This window comes from Lemur catta, chromosome 5 (assembly GCF_020740605.2).
Source record: "Lemur catta isolate mLemCat1 chromosome 5, mLemCat1.pri, whole genome shotgun sequence".
Lineage (NCBI taxonomy): Eukaryota > Metazoa > Chordata > Mammalia > Primates > Lemuridae > Lemur > Lemur catta.
In genome coordinates, this window is record NC_059132.1 from 76,216,265 (window position 1) to 76,235,988 (window position 19,724).

A 19,724-nucleotide genomic window follows, 5' to 3' on the forward strand; every position below is an offset into this window, starting at 1 on the left:
CAGACATTATGTCTCCTTACCTCTAACTGTTTCAGTGTGAATTATTTAAGTTTAAGGACATTTTCGTAGATAACCAGAGTATAATTATCAGGATCAGAAAATGGAACATTCGTCATGTTGCTGTTACCTAATCTACAGTCTGTATTCGGGTTTTCCCAGGGACCCTGCTATGATTACGCTTTATAGCAGACTGGTTCAGAATCCAGTCCAGGATCTCCTAGCATGGGCAGGTCTTTTTAGTCTCCAAATCTTCCCCAGCTTTTCTTTGCCTTTTATGACATAGACATTTTTGAAGTGTGCAGGCTGTTTGTTTTCTAAGATGTTTCTCAGTTGGAGTTTAGTGATGATTCCTTGTGATTTTGTTCAGGTTATGCTTTTATGGCAGAAATATCTTAGGAAGGATGCTATGTCCTTCTCAGGGTTTTAACTTTCCTTTCTCCATACCTAGGTGAAGTACTTTATGGTAAAGAACCCGTCCTCCTGGCCAGTTTCCTTGCAGCTCCTGCCTCTCTCCTTGTACCCGAGACCCGAAGCTGCGGTGCATCTGCTCCACAGATGGTATGAAGACTTTCTGGTGGGCGGTTTGGGAAATATTGTTAATACTAGGAGTGATTTAAAGTCATGCTCTTTTTCCAAGCAGGACCTGTATGTGGTTGTGTGTATCATGTTAACCCATTGGCCCATTGGTACCTTGGGCACCAGGCCCTTGGTTCATGGGATTGGATGAAAATTCCTGGTTCTCTGTGTGATGTGGTATCTTCAGTGTTACTGTGTCAAGTCCACTTCTCGATAGAACATTGTTTAGTTAGGGAAGCTTTATTATCATCATCATTTTTCACATATACTCCTAAAATTTAAAATCTAAATCACAGTGATGTCCAGGCAACACAAGAAAGGAGCTTGGTGTTTTAGTACAACTGGCCCTCTGTGTGTTTAGGGGAAATTGGTTCCAGGACCCCCAAGGATACCAAAATCTCCTGGATGCTCAAGTCCCTTAAAATCATGGGTGGAAAAAGTCAGCCTTCCTTAAATGAGGGCTCTGCATCCACGGTTGGTTGAATCCATGGATATGGAACCTACAGATACACAGACAGTATGTTCTAACCTAGTGTAAACAGAATAAGGTGATGATTGTATTAGTTCATGTCTGTTATAGCCTATTTTCATACCATCACAGTTTTCCTTAGAATGATTCTTCCTTTTGGTTTAGTAAGATCTACTGGGGGTTTCTCAGCTTCAGCATTATTGACATTTTGGACCAGATGATTCTGTTTGGGCGGGAAGGGGCTGTCCTGTGTATTGAAGGATGTTTAGCAGCATCCTTGGCTTCTACCCACTGGATACCAGTAGGACCTCCCCAGCCATGGCAACCAAACACATCTCCAGATGTTGCTAAATGTCCCCCTCGGGGGGTAAAATGGCCCTTGGTTGAGAGTCACTTCCTTTTGGGTTTCATAGTTATGAACCATTTGAAGAAAAAAAAACTTTATATTTAGAGTTTTTGTCACCATGTGCTTCTTTATATCCTGTCCTGCCAGTCATTCACTCAGCAATATTTATTGAGCACTTACATTATGGCAGGTGTGGGATTGAGGGTGTGGGATGTAGCCAGGGGCACGGTGGTCACAGGATGGGATGAATTTTGTGTGCATGTGTGCATGTGCACAAACATGGGCTCACCTATAATGTATAAGTGTATATATGTACATACACATTATTAAATCTTTATTGACAAATCTGAATGCTATTTTAAATATTTGCTTTTTTCTTTATAGGTTTGGCATCAATATGCAGATGATTAATTTCACAACGGGTGAATTCCAGCTCACCAAAGCTTGCCCTTATCGGGTAGGATGTCATCTTTACAAAGAAAAAAGAATGCCAACAAACTAGATACATTAGCAGATGGGCCTCGTTGATTTATGTTTAAAGTGTCTTTATGTACTATATGTGGCTCTTTTATTTTAGTTCTCTAGGCATTAAGAATACATAGCAGATTTTTCCAATTAACTAGTGCAGTAGAAGTCAGGTTCATGTTAGCCTATAAATCATTTTAATTTGATGATTTAGAATCATGTGAGTGAAGAAATAACAATTGAATCAGAGCTATGTAGAAAACCATAAAACTTCAGACTCCTGAATTTATAATTCTCTTAAGATTCCTTGGCTCTCTCAAATTCTTTTTTCAGGGCAAGATAAGGTAAAAGAAATACGTTTAAAAAAAATCTTCTCTTGCTAAATAAATTGTCTTCATGTTTTTAGCAAGTCACCCAATTACTGTGATGTTCACATCATTCATAAAAAAGTACTTCTCTAAAATTCCTAAGCCTCTGAGCAATCATGAGTTCTTGCCTAAATACTTAGAGTAGGAGTAAACATGTCCCGTGCTGAGGGTGTTTGCCTGGGGACTTGGCAGCCGTATTTCTCAGTTTCCACTTATTCTGTAGCTGTTTTGTATACAGCTGAGTGTTGGCTTTATAGGTATTTTGTGTTTGAGATCAACTCAAAAGTGGAGCATCTCTTAAAAAAATGTGCACATACACATATAAACACACACATGCAGATAACTCTATTTTTACAACATATACATATTTAAGTGCCTTGGCTATTTTCTTCTTTCTTTATCATTCTCCCTCCAGTAGTATACCGTTGGCTCTAGAATGACAGGAGGAGGGAGTCCACAGATAACCTACTACCAGCAAACTTTCCTTTCTCTTCTTAAGTGGTCGAGGCAGCTCTAGAGGTGGGGAAGCCCTGCTCCCAGGTGTGGCCTTGTTCTAGGTAGTGAGCCTGCCCCTGTCTGTCCCTCTCGTTCTCTCCACCAAGCAGTCGAGATACTTAGTCCAAAATTCTAAGAGATGTTTCGCTCCACTGATACTGAGTCCTATATAGTTTGAAATTCTAAAAATAATGCCAGTTTCTTTCACATATAAATATTCTGTTTGGATTTGAACAAGTGGTGCCTCTCATTTGGAAAAAGTTTTTATCTATGAAGACTTTTCCCAAGAATATTATAGCTTTGAGGATAAGGGAAATTATTAGCATTGTTGATTTATTACATTGACAAAAAGAAAAGTCACTATCAGTGCCTTGAAAACACTCAAAATTTAACTCAAAATTGTTATTAGAAAGATGTAAAGGTCATAGGAATCAAGAAGGGGGAAGGGGAGGGGAGGGGAGGGGTAAAAACCTACCTGTCAGGTACAGTGAACACTATTCAGGTGATGGGCGTAGTAAAAGCCCTGACTTAAGCATTATAAAAGGTATCCATGTGACAAAGGGTTTGTACCCCCTTAACATTTTGAAATTAAAAAAATTGTTATTAGAACTCTTTGTTATGTAAAGAAAGGCTTCCTGCATTTTAATTTTGTTGCTCTGCTTGTAGAAATATAGTTCCTTAGGTTAAGAGCATATGGAATTTTTTATATATATTAAAAATTTCAGTGCCTGGCATAAAGAACCATTTAATAAAAGTACTGTTGTTATTATTTAATGCTGAAATTCAGCAGCTTTTTTATTCAATATTCATGTTATATTTATAAAGCAGGGTTTCTCCTTTCTTGGAGTTTATAATTCTAATGAAAATGAAGCAAATACCATTACCATTTCTTTCAGCTAGCATGAGAAATCCTAGCAATAATTGAAGGATAAAACAAATTTAAACATGGAGAACATAGGAAAGAAAAATACTGCTCTTCAGATTATATGATTATAGTGCTAAGAAATTAATACACTCTTAGAAGGAGCTAGGAGAAAAAGCAGTGGAAAGAGGGAAAGTATGTTTACTACAAAGATAAAGAATTAAATCTTGGATATTAAATTTTGAGGACAAGCCTTATTTAGAGAAAGAGATCATAGATTAAAGATCTTTATTTAAAGAATAAATAAAGGTCTTCTCCTGACTGGAGAGACTAAATATAATAAAGATGGTTTCTGTATAAACCTAAATTCAACATAAAGAATTTATATAAAGAGATCTTAGGGTTGTCCAGCAGTGGGTGGGTGGTCTTGTCAGATGGCTGTAGCATTGAAGCAGAGACTATTTGGTCTGTTTTCTGATTGATATTTTACATTCAAAGCATCTTTGTACAGAAAGCTTCTAGCCCCAACTCCCATTCAAACCAGAAGGCAAATCCCCCCTCTGCCCATCTTCCTCCTGTGGCTTAGGAGCTGTTTCTTAGAGTGAAGTCTCAAGGTAAACACGTTCAAACAGGTTCATTAGCATGGCCAAATCTGGACATTAAAAGAAAAGCAATCTTGTTTATACTGTAGGATGCACTTCATTGGAAGTGCTTCATGGAAGCTTGCTTGGTGGGAGTATGAAGTTGTCTGACTGTATCTGTTAATAATTTGCAGGGAGTGCGTTCCGAGGAGTCCAGACTGGGCACCCTCCAATTCCATTTGCAGCCTTTGGAAACGAAAAGGGTTGGTGTAGTTTTCACGCCCGCTGACTATGGAAAAGTTACCTCACTCATACTAATCCGGTAGGTGTGTCCCTGTCACGGAGTCTGTTTCTTTCTTGCTGACTTGACCGTCTAAATTTCTCTCTCTGGAGAATACAGAATCTCTTTAGCTAATAGTTGACATTCACTTCTGACTCAGGTCTTGGTGATGGGGCTGCTTTGCAGGGTAGTAAGAGGTGGTAGCTGAGAAGAGGGGCTGCTGAAGGCTCCTCCCTTGATGTCCAGGCCTCAGTCTCCTCCCTTTTCCAATGGGGAGTGGGTGCCATGTTTCCCAGAGGGTGGTACATTTCACTCCATGTCACGTCCAGTGCTGTCACAAAAGACAGGACACACATGGTCTACTACTCTGTCCTTAGCGTAGAAAAATAATTGAAACACTACTGTCGACATTTCCAGTCTGCAGTATTTAAATGAACTTATGTCACTCTCATCTCTTTCTTGCTTCTGGAATTCTCTGTAGCCCCAAAGGACAGTGGAAAAAGTGCTTGTTTGAACCCACTGGCTCTTTTCTTCCTTTTCTTTCTTTTAAATGGTAGTTATTGCTAACTGATTTGAGCAGGTCAATGTGTTTCATTTAAAAATTTTTTTCATCTTTAGGTAGTTTTTATTGAGAGTCTTCTTTTAAAAATTCACAGTAAATACAGGTCTGTGTTGAAGCTCTGCATTGGTGAGAAGTCTAACACAAATTTAATTTTTTTTTTTTTTTTTAAATTTTTGCACATCTTTATTGAGATATAATTCACACAACATACAATTCACCTGTTTCAAGTATACAAGGCAATGGTTTTTAGTGTGTACACAGAGTTGTGCAGCCATCATCACAATCAATTTTAGAACTTTTTCATCACCCTGAAGAGAAATTCCATACAAATTTAATTTTTAATAAATGACATTTTAGTTATTTTTAAATAGCATCTGATCAACTGGCAAAATAGTTCTTATTCAGGACTTTAACATGTAAGAGTATGTTCTTCTGCAAATGAATGCTACTAAGGAGAAAATATATTAAAGTTCTTAAGAGAGTTTGTTCTCCTAAGCATTTTAACTACAAATCCCCTAATGCCCTGCTGATTGAACATGTTTCATTTTAAACCTATTCTTCCTTGAAGAACTAAGGTCATAGGAAGTGCAGAGATAAACTTTACCTCATCCCAGGTTGAACTGTCCCAGACTCAAAAAGAAAGTCTAAATTTTTTATAGAAGTTAATTTACTTTTGGTAGTTTCCATTTTGTAAATAATATCACTCATCTAATGCTGTATCACTGAAAGGCTTTTAAATGGTTAAATAAAGGCTTTTTTAATCCTTTAGATAAAAGTGTAAAGATATTTCTTGTATTTTGCATAACTATATAAAAGTAAAATGGATTATCTCTCTGCTTCTACAGTATTTATGTTATGACAACTAGCTCTTGGTCCAGAATGCATCATTTAAAAATCATTTTCTCTGGGAGCAGTGGCTCACGCCTTTAACCTTAGCACTTTGGGAGGCTGAGATGGGAGGATTACTTGAGACCAGAAGTTTGAGACCAGCCTGAGCAAGAGTGAGACCCTATCTCTACAAAAAATAGAAAAATTAGCCAAGCATGGTGGCACATGCTTATAGTCCCAGCTACTCTGGAGCCTGAGGCAGGAGGATCACTTGAACCGAGGAGAATGAGGTTGTAGTGAACTATGCTGATGCCACTGCACTGTAGCCCAGGCAGCAGAGTGAGACCCTGTCTCAACTAATAACTAAGTAAATAAATGAAATTTTCACTTAACCTGTTTGTCCTAGAAATCATGATTTTAATTAAAAGGCACACATTAGTCTGAATTACTTTTTGACTGATAAGAATATGACTAGATATAAGTTAGTTGTAGGGTGGTATTTTAAATTGTTGTTTCAAGGGAAATGGTAGAATTTTATTTCTAGAATCATCTCTAAAGCAGACTTTCTTATCACAAGTACTATGAAAACTCCTAATTTACCCTATAAACAGTTTTCATCATTGTGTCTAAATTTGTTAGTGGTTTTCTGGGTCCTCCAATTTATTTATTTATTTATTTATTTATTTATTTATTTATTTATTTATTTTATTTTTTTGCGACAGAGTGTCACTTTGTTGCCCAGGCTATAGTGAGTGCCGTGGCGTCAGCCTAGCTCACAGCAACCTCAAACTCCTGGGCTTAAGCGATCCTACTGCCTCAGCCTCCCGAGTAGCTGGGACTACAGGCATGCGCCACCATGCCCGGCTAATTTTTTCTATATATATTTTTAGTTGGCCAGATAATTTATTTCTATTTTTTTAGTAGAGACGGGGTCTTGCTCAGGCTGGTCTCGAACTCCTGACCTCGAGCGATCCACCCGCCTCGGCCTCCCAGAGGGCTAGGATTACAGGCGTGAGCCACCGCGCCCGGCCATAGGTCCTCCAATTTATTTCTTCAGCTTTTTTCTCTTGGATGTCGGACCACCACCCCGGAGTGTGGTTATTAGACAAACACATGGGTTTACATTTGTGGCGGTGGATGGAGAGTGAGCACGATCACTCACACGTCGGCTCACTTTGACTCTTCTGGACTCGGCAGCTTCCATTGCCTGCCCTTATTCCGTGCGATGGCAGGAGATGCCACACTATTTAAATTGGCCTTTTTTTAAAAACTTTAAAAATAGTTTTGCTAGCTGAGAATATTTAAATTCATGTGCATTGTATTGTACCTCTGTGGTAATGCCTTTTTATGTGTGTCTCCTTTCACGATAGGAATAACTTGACCGTTCTCGACATGATTGCCGTGGAAGGGTTTGGAGCGAGAGAGTTACTGAAAGTGGGCGGGAGACTTCCCGGTGCGGGCGGCTCCCTGCGGTTTAAGGTGCCCGAGTCCACGCTGATGGACTGCCGTCGACGTGAGTTCACACGGGTGGCGCTCCGACAGGGAAGGCTTGGCATTAAAGCCAAGAGCAGAAGGCTTACATAAGGAGATTCTTCTAAAAATTTACAGTGAATTCATTGTATGGATGCAAATAATTAAATCAGTCCAACATTTGAGCATATAAATACAGGCTGATACACCTGGATTAGAACAATAGCTTTAGATATTTAATTCAACTTAGATGATAGATGGAGAAGGAAAAAAGAAAGTGTAGTTGTAGTGTGAAATATTTAAGATAAATATATGAATCAGTTAATTTGGCTGTCAGTTACCCTAATGATAGAAAATCACGCTAAAATGATGGAGAGTAGACTAAATGTGCACTGCCCAATGGAAATTTCTGTGAGGATGAAAATATTCTGTATCTGTGTCATCCAATGCAGTATCCGTGAGTCACACGTAGTTAAGTAGCCTTTAAAATAGCTAGTGTGACTGATGAATTCAATTCTTAAATTTATTTAATTTTAATCAATTTAAGTTTAAATGGCCACATATGGCTAATGGTATCAGACAATGCAGATTTAGAAATGTATGGAGATGTATGTTGCACTAGAAGATTTCTAAATTGTGCATGTATTTAAATGCCTTTAAATCACCTATATTAGTATTAGTTTCAACAGCTTCCTCAGGAATTAAGACAGAAATCAAACAATAGATGTAAAATGTTTTTGGTAAATTCTGTCTCGTTTTCCTATTATTATTTTTTAATTTTATGAAAACACTGAAAGCATCAGTATGTTTTGTACAAAGGAAACTAGTTGGTGAAACTATTGGATAATTTGTAGAGCTATTTTAGTGCCTGATTGGAATTTTTTTGTTTTAGAAAATGCTAAATGAGCACTGAGTTTCAAAAGATTTGGTAATAGCTTTGCATTCAGAATTCTTCAGGGTATTCATCTTTCCATTCATTCATTTGGTAATTTAGAGTTGACTTCGAATGATAGAATTAAGGAGTAATATAAAAATATAGAACCAGATAAAATATTAGTCCTTATATGGAATAGATTATGGGTTATAAATTTATAGGTATATTTAAAAATTGTCATAACTCTTTTCAGACTCTTAGTATAAAATATGCTGTCCTTTGCAAGGATTTAATTACTTCTTTTTAATATAGTGGGTGTTTGAACTGTGTTTCTAGTAGCTGTGATGACTTTACACAGAAGTACATGTTCTTAACTGGTACTTGGTTAAGCATGAGTGAGAATTTCAGGGACACAGAGTATTTGGTGGCCAGTGGTGAAACCAAAGTCTTTGACTTTTGAGAAAAATAAACTTTTAACCTTAACTTTCAATAAGTAAAGGACCAAAGAAGAGATTCTAATCACTTTTGGTACCTAGGCAGAGCATTTAACTTAAGAAAAATCTCAACTACTTAAGTATCTCTGTTGTAGCCTGGTTGTATAACAGCATTTATGATTGTTCTAGAAATTAGATAGAAATCGTACTTTGAGCTTATGTGGAATTTTTTTCCCATTTTAATAATGTAGATCATGGTTTGGTTGATTCAATAAATATTGACTCAATAAATTATTTAAAATAAATTTTACAGTTCATATGTACTAAATACCACTTCTTGTCCTCACTAGAACCGAAAGATAGCAAGCAAATGTTGTCTATTACAAAGAGCTTTAAAGTTGAGAATATTGGACCTCTTCCTATAACTGTGTCATCTCTGAAAATTAATGGGTATAATTGCCAAGGTTACGGATTTGAAGTGTTAGATTGTCATCAGTTTTCCCTGGACCCAAACACATCTCGTGATATCAGCATCGTGTAAGCACTGGGCTTTAACTTCATTTCAGTTTCGTGATACATTTAGTAATGTGGGGCGGGGCGGAGGATCTTTTTCCATTGGTAAGACATCTTAAGTTGTAAAAGTATTTGTTTTGTAGAAGTAGAAAATTGTGTTGCCATTATAATTATTTTGCTTTGTGTGACTAAAATTAAAACAATTAAAAGTTCATGAAGATGAATCTTTTGTTACCAGGTTTACTCCAGACTTTACCTCTTCCTGGGTCATTCGTGACCTTACTCTTGTCACTGCTGCAGACCTAGAATTTCGCTTCACTCTCAACGTGACCCTCCCTCATCACCTGTTGCCCTTATGTGCAAATGTGGTGCCAGGACCCAGCTGGGAGGAGTCATTTTGGAGGCTCACAGTCTTTTTTGTCAGGTAAACCACCTCCTCCACTATTCTTCTCTGAGTAGAGAAGTCATCCAGGCGAGCTGCATGAAAATACATAAGTTGCCCGAGTGTGATCAAAGCATATGAATTGAGTGGAATTTTTATTGGATTGAGAACTTTGACATGCGTGAAGTAGACAAGGTAGTAACTGGTAAGCTTTAAGGTGATAGTGGACTCATTGTAAGAGAGTGATAAGACTATAGGAGAATAGTAGACAATCATGCTTCATATATAGTATGTTCATTGGCAGTCTTGGTGGAAGACAGGAATGTTATTATTCGCTCGGTGCAATGACAATTTGACATTAGAAGGCTAGAATGACACTTTTTGAGTGGTTTTTTTTTTTTTTTTCTTTTTAAAGGAGACAGTATCTTGTTCTGTCACCCAGATTGGAGTGCAGTGGTGATATCATAGCTCACTGCAGCCTTGAATTCCTTTGCTAAGTGAGGCCATCCTCCTACCTCAGCCTCCCAAATACCAAGTAGCTAAGACTATAGATGTGTGTCACCATGCCCAGCTAATTTTTAAAACTTTTTGGTAGAGATGGGGTCTTGCTGTGTTGCCCAGGCTGCTCTTGAACTCCTGGCCTCAAGTGATCTTCTTGCCTGGCCTCCTAAAGCGCTGGGATTACAAGAGTGAGCCACTGCATCCAGCCTTGAGTGACTTTATAAAAATAGAATTGTAATGTCCAACTCATAAATATGCACATTTGGGTGGTATTTTTTTATTTTTAAGGAACTTAAAAAATTATGATGTCATGAATCTTAGGAAATTTTAATACTGTATCTTTAGATGTTTCTCATCAATCATTCATCACTCTTCTATAATAAAACTAGTCTTTGAAATTCCAGGCAGAACCATGCAGTAATGAACCTCATTGCTTCCTTCCTCAGTTTGTCTCTGTTGGGTGTGATTTTAATAGCCTTCCAGCAAGCACAGTACATTCTCATGGAATTCATGAAAACAAGACAGAGGCAAAATGCTAGCTCCTCATCACAGCAAAATAGCGGTCCGATGGATGTAATCAGCTCCCACTCTCACAAGTAAGAATCCGTGTGTGTGTGTAGGGGTGTTCTCACCTTTGATATTACTCATTTCTGATTTTATTTTAAGGTAATCCAAATTTTGGTTCCAAATTTGTTTTCATAAATTTTTTCTGACTGCTATCTCTTCCCCATGGATGTAGAAACGAAGCAGAGTTTGATTTGGTTTGCCTTTATGCTAAATATTTTTCTTCTTAAATTCAGAAGCAATTGCAAGAACTTTCTCGACACATATGGCCCCTCTGATAAAGGCAGAGGCAAAGGCTGCCTTCCTGTGAACGCTCCCCAGAGCAGGATCCAGAATGCTGCCAAGAGGAGCCCAGCCACCTACGGTCATTCTCAGAAGAAGCACAAGTGCTCAGTGTATTACAGTAAACACAAACCCAGCACCTCCGTGGCCAGCAGCTCCAACACTACTACTGAGGAGAAGCAGACTTTGACCCTGGGCAGCCCCCTGTCTGCTGCTAAAGAGGACGTTTGCACTGCCGTCATGGGGGAGAACTGGATCAGCCTCAAATATGCCAGTGGCATGAATGTCAACCTGCAGAAGAATTTAACCCTTCCCAAAAACTTACTGAACAAAGAAGAAAACACACTGAAAAACACAGTTGTTGTTCATAATCCTTCTTCAGAATGTAACGTGAAGGAGGGAATACAGACATGTATGTTTCCTAAGGAAACTGACATTAAAACTTCAGGGAGCACAGCTGAGCTCAAGGAACGGGAGCTCTGTCCACTGAAGACCTCTAAGAAACTACCTGAAAATCATTTGCCGAGAAACTCACCTCATTACCACCAGTCAGACTTGCCAGAAATTTCCAAGAAAAATAATGGTAATCTTTCCACCCTCCTTGACGCTGCTGCTCTCCCATGTGTCCCAGTCTGTTTTTAATGGAGTTTGTTCTCACCTGTGGCCTTTAGTTTTAATTGTGGGTGTTGAGTTTCTTAGTTAATGCACAGAGTTTTTAGCAAAGGTATAAATGTTGATATATGGCTTGTAAGATGAAAAGTTTAAGACAAGGTAACCAGGAAGTTTGATTTTTAGTACATAAGTTTAGGGGAATGTGAGTGTCATATTTTATTTTTGGGAGGATATGGGCATCTTTTTCTAATTATTTTTATCTTGAGTTTTCAGACTATTTGCAAAAATCAGCCCATGAAATGATTCTGACCAAACAAAACTTCACCAACTTTCTGCCACCATCTCATGTTGCCTGGCCCTGGTTCTTCTCTAATTGTGTTCCTTGGTTAAAAGAAGACACATGTTCTCATGTAGCAAATATCGTTAAGGAAAATGCAAGCAAAATAGACTAGGAAGACTATCTACATAAAAAATTGGCACTATACTTTCACAAGTCCCTTTGGCCTCTGGCTTAAGGGCCTGTGCTTATTTATATTATTTTTCTTTTGTCCATCCTATTTTAATATGCATATTACCGAACCTGTTAAAAGTTGGATTTTTGACATTTTTTAGTCTGGAAAAACTAAGTCGCTTTGATCTTATTTGAAATACCTAAACATAAATAATTTTGTGTTTTTCACTTCTTAATATTGTAGAGAAAGTACAGAAGTACTGTGGATTAACTAATTCTAATGAGCTTTATGCATTTGGTAAAAAACCCAAACTGAATTTTAAATGTTCTGTTAGAAGGACTTTGCTAACTTAAAAGAGAGTCGAAGTCCTCCGAGTGGACTGTAGTTTGGGCAGCTGCACATGCATTCTTGGTACATCTAGTGACGCCTGTTTGTGCCATTTCCCCTGGCAGCAGTGTGCACGTTTGAAGTGGACTCAGGTCTGCAGGGCTGACACTGTGCCCTGTGTCTCCTCCACATGGCGTGTGAGTATGCCCCCCGGAGAATGCAGTTAACCAGATCTTCACATCAAACCATGGCACGCCATGTCTGCGGGCATTTTATGGTGGGGTGATTGGGTGCCTATTGTTTTATTTCTGTCCCAGACACTCTCTGGGGCCAAAACTACAAAATGCTTGTAAAAGGGTAAGATGATGGAGTGAGTCCTGGCTGGGCTTTTTCCTTGTTTTGTGAGTCTTTCAGCCCGAGCGCAGCCTTTGACATAGGCTGACTTTACGCGCCTTGAAATAAGAGTTGTTTGAGGGACTCATCCCTCCAGAAGGGCTGTTTCTGTGATCCATTGTGTCCATCAGCTAAATGTGCCTGCACAGTGCAGTGCCCGTGGCATTGTGGGTAGATGGGTGGAGGGAACTTCTGCCACGTCATGGGATGTTGGAGTGGTTGGAACGTAGAGGCAGGGCCAGATACAGAGTATCAGAGTGGGCCAGAGGAGACTTGAATTATGCTTCAAGATTGAGCTAAGATTACCATGTAATAACACTTTCATAAATATGAGTAAATATGATATGGGAGTCCATAAGCTTATGGTTTGGCTGCATCATTGTAGATTGTAAACCTGCTCACAATCTTTCCTTCCTGTGCACATTACTAGTATGTTTATAATGTTTTAAATGGAGACAAATCTTTCACTGTGAGACTTTTTTTAAACTGGTTTTTGATTGGATCAGCAACATGTTAAGTGATATCAGGATGATTGTTGATCAGATCAAATAAGAGTTAATGAAAAAACTTTGGCTTTTCAACATGTTCAGACCACAGATTCAAAGGTGCTTATAGTCCTGTACTTTTTATAGACTGCAGCAGGGGATTCCTCCCAGGGAAGTCCATTCACTGACATGTGTTTTGTTCTGTTTTGTGTTTACAACACTCTTCTAGGAAAATTATCAAAGTGGTTAAAAGGTGAATAAATTGCCTGCTGCCCATTTACAATTTAAAAATTGTAAAGAATTGAAAATACTAAAAATAAGAAAGGACTGAGAAATCTAGGAGAAGATAATTGTAGTTCAAAGGTAGGATTTGAAGTTTCCTAGCAATATTAAGGGTTTTGGGTTCTTTGGTCAAATTTCAAAGGAAATCATTGCAGGAACGGGGCAGATGGCTAACAGACCTATAGAAAGGGCACTCAAGAATGAGAAAACTATGTATACAAGAGCCTTCCGAGTTTCACTTCCAACTTTGGGAATTCATTCTTTTTTAATTTTGGAAAGTATTTTACTTTGTGAAAAGTATTGTGGTTGCTATCGTAAGATCCTTTCTGGAATCTGAAGGAAACAGATTCAGGCTTGTGAGCTGAGCTTAGTGCTCCTGATAGTTGAGGATCCTGAATTCTTGTCAATTTGTTTACTGTGTGGCCTAGCGGCATTGGGAACTTCCACTCACTCAGTTGAAACCAGATAATGGGCTTGCCACATTTCAGCCAGTTCTCCCAAAGTATACAGATGTTCTGTGGAAACAATTTTAGTGCAAAGATTGCCTTTAACAGGAAAGGCGGGGTTCGGGGGCAACCCCGACCCTTAAGAATACCGTAGTGATTTTTCTAACCCAGCAGAGCTCCTGGAGGCACCTGAAGAACTGGTGCTTTCTCCTGTTCTGAGGCTTTTTTTTGCCTCCTGGGTGCAGCTTATTGTGTGCGAGGAAAATATTCCGGGGTATGTTTCTCTGACTATATTCTTCTTGTTGAGAAACACAGACCATTTTCTGAATAATAGAAAATGTGCCTTGTCCCTCTCCCACCCCTTTCCCGCTGCCTCCATCTCAGGGGTCTGTAGTAAATCATAAATTACAGTTTCTGTTAGAAATGAAATCTGTTGACAGATTCTTCAGGGATCTGTTTTCCCACACTTGTTTTTTGGCATCAACCTGTCAAACAACTAAGAAACAGCTAAATTTTTCAAACATTTGTTACATGTTCCAGAATCTCTTGATCATCTGACAAGGGTAGGGCTTTATTTGTAATTGTAAGCAATCTTTTGAAATATATCTCTTTTTAAACATTTGTAACTGTGTTAATTGTCTGATCAAAGTAATACAGACTTAGAGTTATGGCTAAAGACAGGCTGTGGTTGGCCTCAGCACTACCAAAGAAAAATAGCAAATTATTTCACTGCTTTCTACCTATAATAAAGTAAAGGGTAATAGCCTTTTCAATTTAATAATACCCTAAACCTCGAACTTAACAATACCTGAAAGTTTTCACTGAATTAGATACCCCAGCTTTCTGAAACTACTAGTATTTGCAGAAATTTAAAAAAATATTCTCATTTACTTATGCATACTAATAACTTGAAGTGAATATCTAATGGTTTACTCAAAATATACCATAGGATTAGATGTGAGACAGTACAACTTGAGGCAGAATGCTGGTAAGTTCACTTCTTTGTTTTTCGATTGGTTTTTGTTTTCTGTTTTAACCACCTTTTGGAGGAAAAAGCTATACATATTTAATGTGTACACCTTGATGAGTTTGGGAACACATACACACTCGTGAGACCATTGCCACCGTGAAGGCTGTAAACATGCTCATCACTTCTCAGCGTTTTCTCCTGTCCCCTCTGTTACTGTTTCTTCCACTTGTTTTTGATTTTTAACTGTGTCACAAACACTCTAAGTGAGGTCATGGGAAAGTTGCTTGCTTAATAGGATGACATGAATTGGCTCCATTTTTAAAAGAAGTAAATTAAATACTCAGTATTTCCATATACTTGAATATTTTCATGTGAGAATTTCTGAAAGAATCACTGAAAAACTTGTTACTAACATTCTTTTTATTGTTATCCTGATTCTTGGCCCCAAAGAAGGCATTACTAATTTTCTAAAAGTCTGTGCTTTACTTCTTTTTTGGGGTGGTTTTGTATTGGCTATTAAATTTGGATCCTTTCTAAGAAAATTTGATGACTCATACTTTCAGTGCTGTATTCTTGGCCTGAAGAGAACTGAAGGAAATTAATTTTTTTTACGAATTAGGATGCTAGGAAAGCAATGGCACCTATTTTTTGAGGACAGTGTCTTTATTCTATTTCATATTTATGGCTTCCAGAATCCTAAGTGATAATCCTTATTCAGGATTTCTTTTTCTGTTAGGAACCCTGTCAGCCTTGCTTTGGCTGTTTGCTTTACTCATTCATAGTGTTTGGTGTTTTCCTTTGTGGATGTTTAACATCCAGTTTGTGTTGTAGAAGGAATTACATTTCAAAAGCGTTCTCTGCCAAAGAATGACTTTCAATTTTGACAGCTTATGAAATGAGGGGTAATGACGATTCTCCAAGGCTGCTGTTAGATGCTCTTAGTTGAGGAATGTGCACGTGTGAAGGGGATCTGAAGCCGTGTCCCCGCAGTCCTCTAAATAAGGCAACTCTAAACCCGTCAGGCAGGTGGCCGACTGTCCTGTGGGGACGGAAATTCCTTAGTTGCCTTTGATTCAGATTCTTTGCTGACTCTACCGTGAAAGTTACTCCTGGGTATTAAAGGAAGCAGTTGATAGTGATCAGATTTTTCTCTGGATACAACTTTGACCATTGCATTTTTCAGTCTGTTTCATCACAGCCAAAGGCATTCACACATCCCATAATATTTTATGTAATGAGTCTAGCAAAAACATTTAATTTTCTGTATTCATCTTGTGACATTTGGAGAATATCACCTTAATTTTGAGATAGAGCCTCTTTTTCTGCAAGTATAAGACGTAACATGCCGAGTTGTACTTAGGCCATAAAAGCCCGCGTTACTTTACAAGGTATGGGCCATGCGCTCGCCCAGCAGTTATCTAGTTACGTAATATTTATATCATTTTCTGTTCACAGAATGAAAGTATGTTTACCTTGTGTTATTTGGAAAATTTATGTCTCCTGTTCTGAGTGAGTTTAGTTTGTAGCTTTGGAATTTCAGAATCAGAGGGGACTTGACTGTCCCGTTCATTTAGTGGGTGGGGGCTTGCCCTGCCCGAGCGCCCCGCAGGGCTGCAGCGGACGGAGCCTCTGTCTGGCCAGCTGTCCGTCTCACCGGAGCCCGGAGCCTGCTCTGCTAGGAAATATTTGCACTGTGGTCATCTAAACTTTCTCAGATTTCAGAGGTATCGTGAGGGATTCTCAGTTAAAGAAAAAAGGAGAAGGTATTGAAATACTTTCTGTTCCAAATCAGAACACCAAGGCCGGTTACTGTGGGGTTGAAGTTGATTTGCCTTTATTGTGAGGTAAGAGATAGAAGTACGCTTATGAAATCACTTGAAAGAAAAATGGAAAAAACATGTTCTCCGAAAAGGTTTCTTACCAGCATCCACCTCTGCCGTGTGATTCCGTGACTGTTCCTCCTGTAGCACGTGGGCACTGTCCCCTGGCGCAGGGCGGGCGTTTGCTGTCGGGGAAGGGCCTGCCCCGAAGTTGTTCATGTGTCCTTTGGTGGGATGCTTTGCGTCTGTCTGTTCTGTTCTCATCTTTGTAACCATCAAGCAGGGCAGGCAAAGAAGCCGGGGCTTTGCTTGTTTCATAAATAAGGAAGCTAAGGCACAGGCAGCTTAAGAGACTGACTTTGATCATAAAACGAATCAGTGGCTGAGTCATGACCAAAACCCAAGTCCTTATCCCTCTCTCCCTCTTCCTCAACTTAAAAAAAAAATGTGATAAAATATACATAACATAAAATTTACCATATTAACTATTTTTAATTAGAAAGGTCAGTGGCATTAAGTACTTTCACATTGTTGTGCAACCGTCACCACTATCCATTTCTAGAATTTTGCATCATCCCTAACAGTAGCCCTGCACCTATCAAACAGTAAATACCCATTATCCCCTTCCCTTAGCCTCTAGTAACTACCGTTATACTTTCTGTCTCTGTGAATTTGACCTAAGTCCCTCATAGGTGGAACGATAAAGCATTTGTCCTTTTGTGTCTGGCTTATTTCCCTTAGCATAATGTCTTAAGGGTTCATCCATGTTTTGCACGCGTCAGAATGTCATTCCTTTTTTAACCATTTTCACTGTACAGTAGTGTTAAATATTTCACATTGTTATCCAGTGAGTCAGGCTGAATGGTATTCCATTGTATGTATATGCCACATTTTGTTTATCCATCCATCCATCCATCCATCAGTGGACATGTGGATTTTGTCCAAATTTTGGTTAATATGAATAATGATGCAATGAGTATTGGTGTACTCCTCCCACGTTTTTTCCTTGATCTTTTTTGTTTTTGGAGACAGAGTCTCACTCTGTCTCCCTGGGTAGAGTGCAGTGGCATCATCGTAGCTTACAGCAACCTCAAACTCCTCAGCTCAATCAATCCTCCTGCTTCAGCCTCCTGAGTAGCTGGGACTACAGGCGCGTGCCACCACACCCAGCTAATCTTTCTATGTTTAGTAAAGACAGGATCTTGCCCTTGCTCAGGCTGGTCTTGAACTCCTGAGCTTAAGCAGTCCTCCCATCTCAGCCTCCCAGAGTGCTAGCCAGGATTACAGGTGTGAGCCACCACTCCTGGCCCTTGACCTCTTTTAAAGATTACTAGTAGAACTCTTAATTTAACTGCATTTTCACCTGTAAACAAAATAAATTTCTAGAGTGTCAGGGATGTCAAAAACAATCCTTAAGTTTAAATCTCATTAAATCAAATGAGATGTTTGGCGTAAGAGAGAAGTTTAATAACTACGGGGAATATGAATGGCAATTTTTAGCTAGAAGTTGAATTGTTTTTGTTTGTTCAAGGGAATAACCAGCAAGTGCCTGCCAAGAATGAAGTAGATAATTGTGAAACTTTGAAAAAGGTTGATGCAAAGTCTTCAGAAAAGAAGATTCACAAAGCATCTAAAGAAGACACATGTTCTGAGAAGCAGGACATACCTTCAATGGAGGTTTGTATTCCTTTTCTTCTTGCCTAGGAAAAAGAACAAAACCCATTTTTAGGGCTTAAGAATGCAAAATCTGTGTATTAAGTGAACATGTATATTTCATACTTTCACTGCATTTGAATCCGTACTGATAACTGATGAGTTTGATGTGTTTGTTCAGAAAATTTTGTTTATCTTCTATTAATAATTATATAGGTGATGCTATAATAACTTTTAGAGAAACCAGATAGTTTTTTACTCTCAAGAGAAACTATTCTTAAGGAAATGGGTTAACTCCTAGGGAACGATGGCAGAGTAGAACCAGATCATGTATTCCTTCTACCAGTTGTCACCCAGCATCTATATCTCAGGCATACTCCTGCTGAGTTGGATTACTCTTTGTCTGTTTTTGTCCTCATATCTATCATGGTCTTCTCTCTAAAAGATCAAAAAAATATTGATGATATAATAGTAGAACATTTTCCTGATCTGAGGGAAGAACTAAATTTGCAGATCAAAGGGGAACACTGTACACCAGGAAAAGTTGATACGTAATAGTGGGCATTGGCACATTCTAGTTAAATTAATTGAACTTTAGACATAATGAGTTGTGCAAGGCAGGGAAGTCAAGAAGTACAAACTTAAGCTTGCCTCAGATTTCTCCACAGGAATATCTAATGCTAGAAAACAGTGGAACAATGTCATTGAGAGAATGGAAATGTGAATAGAGAATAATTGTGTCCTTCAAGTTGCTATGCAGGTACAAAGGCAACAGGCAGACATCCTTGAACACAAATGAACTCATGAGGCTTACTTGAAAAATCAAGTTAATGAAATTTAGCTAACCAAGATAGGAGTAAAAATAAGGACTCAAGATTGTAGAAGGCATAAAGATCTGTTGTTGAGATTTCAATCCATTTTATATCCAGAACTAATGTGAAACAATTGGCAGTTATAACTTCAGAAGAAATTACAAATATTAAAACTTTAACAAAGTAAAAATAGTTACATAATGTGCAAAAAACAGGAGGTGGGATTGAGAAGTAGGTGAAAATAAGTTTTGATTTTAGTCTTTCTTGGTAGAGACAGTACTATGTAAAAGTGAAACATGTAATTTAAAAGAGTTAAAATTTAAGAAAATATTTTTTACAATCTTTTTCCTAACCTTAGATCCTTAAGAAATTAATATATCACATGTAAAAGAAACAATGCTTTGAAAACTGGCAGTTCCCTTGGTTCTACTTTATTTGTCTTCTGTTAAATTCATATCAAATTGAGCCTTAAATTTTTATTTAAGAATTATATATAGTCCCAGTGTTATAAATTATTCCTATTATCTGTCCTGTCATCCTTACATGCATGTAGGCTCATAGAAAAATATTTAAAAATAGGTTTGTGAAATAATCAATGGGAGAACAGTTATTTCTGAGTG

General features: G+C 38.3%; 1 protein-coding gene across 3 annotated transcripts in view; it reads left to right on the forward strand.

The window, feature by feature from the left end:
• TMEM131L (transmembrane 131 like) overlaps nt 1-19,724 on the forward strand; it is a 154,488-nt gene that overhangs the window by 111,414 nt on the left and 23,350 nt on the right. For all 3 annotated transcript variants that reach the window (XM_045552137.1, XM_045552138.1, XM_045552139.1), the window contains exons 18-26: nt 449-558; nt 1,776-1,848; nt 4,357-4,484; nt 7,203-7,345; nt 8,961-9,147; nt 9,362-9,547; nt 10,453-10,602; nt 10,807-11,435; nt 18,171-18,316. In XM_045552137.1, coding sequence (XP_045408093.1) covers nt 449-558; nt 1,776-1,848; nt 4,357-4,484; nt 7,203-7,345; nt 8,961-9,147; nt 9,362-9,547; nt 10,453-10,602; nt 10,807-11,435; nt 18,171-18,316 — 1,752 coding nt within the window. The remainder of the gene's footprint in view (nt 1-448; nt 559-1,775; nt 1,849-4,356; nt 4,485-7,202; nt 7,346-8,960; nt 9,148-9,361; nt 9,548-10,452; nt 10,603-10,806; nt 11,436-18,170; nt 18,317-19,724) is intronic.